Raw genomic sequence first — 5,046 nt, 5'->3', positions numbered from 1 at the left:
CCATTTGTGCGGCGGTGTTCATTTTATATGTTTTTATGCGTGTGGTGCTTGTTTCTGCTGGGGTGGTGGGTCTTCCTTTTTTGATTGGTTTATTGTGCGCATATTTTTGTGATTTTGTGTGCCTGCCGCTGCGTGTAATTTGTGCGGCTTTTGTGCCTGGAAGGGATATAAATGGGACGGGGAGAGGAGTGGCACAGCGTTATTTTGTTGACCGCAAGCAGTATTTTCCGTTCCACTTGCACCATTTTACATGCAACGACATGCGTGGGAGCGTCGTGGTGGTGTGTGGGGCGTCACTCCGCGCCGTCTCGCTCTTTCTTCCTTTTTTTGTTCTGCCGCTTCTTTGGCCTTGTCGTACTCCATTCATTGGTGCTTTGTTGTTGCTCTTTTTTTCCCCTCCCTGCCTGTGTCTGCGTGTTTGCCCGTACCTGCGGTGGCACGGGGCCCACGGATAAGAGCGCGAAAGGGACGAAACACGACCAACGAGCCTCCGTGATGTTCTGCCCGGATCCGTACGGCGCAATGCGGCTGATGCAGTACAACATGCAGCGCCGGGCCGTTCAACAAATGGTTGCCGAGACGCAGCGGCAGATGATGCAACAGGGGTGCACGGTCCCGAATGAAATGCCGCCGTCGCCGGAGGGCTTTGGGAACATGGGCGGCCCAAACTCCGGATGGGGCCCGTGCCGGCAACGGGGCGGCAGCCTTGAGCCGACGCCGGCGGGTTATTTTGGCGGCTTCTCCCCGGCACCACAGTTCCTCCCCAACGATCTTGAGAATATGCGTATCCCGGAGGAGCGCTACGGAAACTACTGAGGAGCCGAGCGCCGAGACTCACAGGGGAGGAGGCGGCGCAGCGCCCCATGGTGTCTTCATTCCCCCAATTTTACGATGCGTTCCTGCCAAGCCACTCACCTGTTGCTTGCGTCTCTGTTTACGTCTGTTTCTTGCAGGTTTGTGCGTCTTCCGCATCGTTCCATCGTGTCTCTCTATGAGGGTAACAGTATGCAAGTTTATGTGTAACACTTTTTTGAGGCTTACTGTGGCTTGACGGGGGTGCCTGTTTTTTGTTTTTTGTTTTTTTCATCGTTGTTTTTGATAATTTATTTTCCTTTTTTATGTTATTTAGTTTATCTTTGTTTTATGTTTTTAACCCATCGTTGTTTTTATTATTTATTTATTTTTTTTTTTGCTTTATTTTGTGCGTGTGAGTGTACTGTGAGATGAATGGTTAATATACGGTGCGGTTGAGTCTGTTATGCCGCCCGGCTTCCGCGTTGGCTGAAGTCCATGCCTGCTGACCGTTTCCTGAACATTGTTTTCTTGTTTTCTTCTTTTTTTTCTCTCCTTTTGTGGTTGGAGCGTAGAGGGCGACTTTTGTGTTTTTGTCTGTGGAGTTCATACATTTACGGGTAGAAAATGTTGCTGGCGATCGCCCGTTGCTGCTAAACACTGAGGCCACGGGTATTCCCCCACCTCCTTGCTTTCATATGGAAGAATGACGGTGCGTCCTGCGGTGGTGGTGGTGGCGTTGGTGGGGAGGGGAAACGATGCATGTGGGAGGGGCCCGCGTTGACGCAATAAGTGGCTTTTTTTGTATTGTTTTTGCAGCCGTTTTGTGCGGTACGCGTGAATTGCGGCGATGGCGTCGGTGGGGATGAGTGGAGGCGACATGTCTCGCGGAAGGACTTTTACCCGCTTGGGGCGATTGCCCTCGCCGCTCCGTCTCTCCCCTCTCGCACGGCACAACGGCGTCGAGGACGGGGATGACAGCGGCGAGGGCAACGATGGCGGGAATGGGCCACGAGCACAACAGAACGTCAGGCCTAAATGCCGGCCGCGACGCGGTCAACGAGATTTACACAATTTTTTTGGACGTCGGGAGATGTTGTCGTTTTTTTGGCATTTCCTGTCGATTGGGATTTACGGGCGGCAACAGAGCGGCGGCACCGCTTTGCATGGGGGGATGAAAAAGAAAATGAAGTGCTGCTTGATTGATGGCCTTTTCCCTTTTTTTTTTTGGGTGGAGGGGGGATGCTTTTCTCTTTCTGTCTCTTTATGGGCGGCGGTGTTTCCCGCATGCATGAATGCGTTGGTCCCGCCCGCTCACACGTCATTTCTCTTTTTGGCGGATGCCGTACATGTTTGGATGTCTCCAGTACAGATGCACGTTAGTGTACACGCATGTATGATTTTTTTTTCTTTTTTTTTTTTTCTTTGAAGATTCATGCAAGACGCGCACCTATAAATATTTATTTATTTATTTATACGTGTATACATAACGTAGCAATTAGTATTTTAAGGTTTAATAAATAAATAAATATTTATTTATTTATTTATATATGAAAGAGGAAATGAGCCTGTTGAAACACCCGCAAGAAGGTGGAGATGTCAACCGTCATGAGCCCACGGAAAATTTTCATTTAATGCACGATGATCACAGTGTACAAGATATGGAACACCGTCAGCAATCCAGACATCATGGGGAGTTTTTACCAATGCAAGTGCATCTGATGGTTCAATTTAATGACGGCACCACACGTGAGTGGGGACCCATCGCATTCATGAATGAAGTTGTGCAAACGCTGCGTGCGGTGATGATGGGGTCATTGGGTGGCAACCGACAAAACAACGGCTCCATCCGTCTTTTTGACCAAGACAGTGTGGCTGTCAGTGTGGACGCCGATCTTCACGATGTAACTGCGCAGAAGGTACCAAAAATGCACCCGCCCGTATCGTTTTTTTGGATTGACATTACGGGCTCACCCGAGCCGAAGGATCTCAACGTCCTCTTTGGCCTTTTAAAGGTGAATGCTCGCACACAGCGGAAGTGGGGAGTCGAGGCGACGGGAGGACCGGCGGGGGACTCACTCAACTGCACGAATGGAAGCGTCTTTGAAGATGACTCCGATCCCTTTTGGGGGTCAAATGAAGAGAGGGGCGGGAGAGAGCCGGATGAAATGCATGTATTTGTTGAGGAACAGTATGTACAGCTTCAACTTGCCGTCATCCGTGCTAGCAGTCCACCCTGTGCGCATGATGCAACGCAGTCAACATACGCGGCCTCCAGGAAAGAACACGCCACGCACCAGCCGGACCGTTTGCATGCCAACCTTTTTGATGTGGACGTGGAAGAAGACCTTGGCCGGGTGGAGCTGCTCTGCTTCTCGGACGGCATCGTCACATGGCGCCCGGTGCCAGAGGTGGAAGGGTGGGGGTACATTGCCCAAGCCGTGGAGCGCCGCCTTGCCGACCCCTCTTCCACAAAAAGAGTACTCACAACCTCGAAGCTGCTCCACATAATTCTTGATGAACTCTGCGAAGCCTTCCTTCCAGACCCCACGTTGGTCCTCAACGAGGCGGATGCTATTGACTCCATGCTGCCGTTCGTGCGCCAACGGGAGTCGGAGCAGGTGGATGTGTTGCGTCGGTCTCTTCGTCTACGGCGACGACTCGCCGTGCATCGTCGACTCCTTTTGAGTAAAGTCAACCTCCTGGAGCAGCTCGGGCGTCCCGTCATGCGCACGCTGCTTGCATTCATCACTGCGAATTTGGGGAACACCGGGAATGTCCTGCAGCGACCCAACGCTGTTGTCGCTTCCAAACCGCTCACAAAGGCGCCGATGCACACTGATGCGAAAAGTGTGGCAGTGACAAACCTACGCGGCCTCCCTCATACCTCCATCATTCACCGCATTTTGTACCTTCTTCGGCAGCTCGATGGAGCCCATACAATTCTCAGTAACGCGACGATTGTCTACACCTCAACAGTGGCGATGCGAAACAACAACGTCAGTACGGAGGCCGACTACCGCATGGTGGTACTCCACTACGTCACTTTAATTATTCTTCCGTTGACTATTGTGGCCTCGCAGTGGGGAATGAATTGCTACGTTCCGTGGAAAGACCTCGACTCCACAACGCCATTCTGGACAATAACAGGCCTCTCCGTCTTGTACGCTGCTGCGCTCCTTTCATATCCCTTATATTATTACTTTACCGGAAGGCCAGAGAAGCTTGTCTAAGCCCAAACATACATTGATTTACGCTTATGTGTATAGGTATGTATGTATTTGTATGTGTGTACGTGCAGCCGATCGCTGGAGGAGGGAACAACAGGCGGAAACACCCACCCACTCTGTCCACAAAACTCCTTTTTAAGCCGAAAATTACACATGCAGAGGAAAGTCAGAAAAAAAAAAAAAAGAAAAGGGATACGGTGGTCTCTGCGGGGGATATCATGCAAGACACATATGAAAGCCGAAAAGAGAAAAACTTTTCCTTTCCCCGCCCATACAAAATAAATGAGGAAACAAACGAAGTGAAAAGAGAAAAGAAAAAAATATTCCACGCCCTACCTCTCCCTCTAAGAGCAGAAAGATGGCAAGAAAAAGAAAAAACATGACTCACGTTGGTCGCGTCGTCCCAATTCCCACAATAGGCATTCATGCCGCAACGGATGGAGAGTCAAAGATGGCTTCTCATCGCCCACACATCGTTAATCCCCTTAAAAAAGAAGTGGAGGCACCAGGGGCGTCTTTTACCTGCTTCCCACGCGGCACGGTTGACAGGGCCTGGGTGGGGGAGATGAGCGGGCGGTTAGAACACACATTTTGCCGCAAACCACAAATAGTAATAAAATTTAAACACTGGTAAAATATTATTGGAACACTTCGACCAGACACATTTCTTGCGCCACAACGTTTTCCCAAAGAAGTCATCCAGAAAAAAACCATAAAACAAATATAAAACAAACGCCGTGAAGGATGAACATTTATTGCTTTTTAAGAGGGAACGCAACTCATCCTCACACGGAGCCCTATTACTTTACGGCGGCGACGTCTTCAAGCAAATTTTGAAGTGAAGCAGTTTTTTCTTTTTTTCTTTTGGAAGGGGGACGAGAAAAAAAAAAAATGAAAGGTGGGAAAGGTTATACGAGCAATTGACGGCAACTGTACGCTACAGACAGATGACAGACAACAAACAGCGTGATTACTGCGAATTATATCGTCTATATATATATATATATATAAGTCTACACAAGAG

The 5,046-nt window shown here is 49.6% G+C and overlaps 2 protein-coding genes across 2 annotated transcripts, besides 7 other annotated features; both read left to right on the top strand.

Annotated features, from left to right (window-relative positions):
* Positions 1-5,046: a sequence feature (heterozygous, Esmeraldo-like haplotype).
* Positions 172-816, top strand: Tc00.1047053505057.20 (uncharacterized protein; the record flags this gene model as incomplete). Its single annotated transcript, XM_798890.1, has 1 exon — positions 172-816. One exon carries the CDS (start codon positions 172-174, stop codon positions 814-816), a length of 645 nt encoding a protein of 214 aa, XP_803983.1.
* Positions 1,064-1,201: a sequence feature (A-rich).
* Positions 2,193-2,219: a microsatellite.
* Positions 2,244-2,269: a sequence feature (AT_rich).
* Positions 2,305-2,344: a sequence feature (AT_rich).
* Tc00.1047053505057.10 (uncharacterized protein) lies at positions 2,343-4,025 on the top strand (the record flags this gene model as incomplete). Its single annotated transcript, XM_798889.1, has 1 exon — positions 2,343-4,025. The coding sequence occupies one exon, from the start codon at positions 2,343-2,345 to the stop codon at positions 4,023-4,025; it is 1,683 nt and encodes a 560-aa protein (XP_803982.1).
* Positions 4,051-4,089: a microsatellite.
* Positions 5,013-5,032: a microsatellite.

The sequence above is a fragment of the Trypanosoma cruzi genome (genome assembly GCF_000209065.1).
Source record: "Trypanosoma cruzi strain CL Brener chromosome Unknown tcruzi_1047053505057, whole genome shotgun sequence".
NCBI lineage: Eukaryota > Euglenozoa > Kinetoplastea > Trypanosomatida > Trypanosomatidae > Trypanosoma > Trypanosoma cruzi.
The sequence above is the reverse complement of the archived record's forward strand: the minus strand, read 5'-3'. Positions and strand labels throughout refer to the sequence as shown.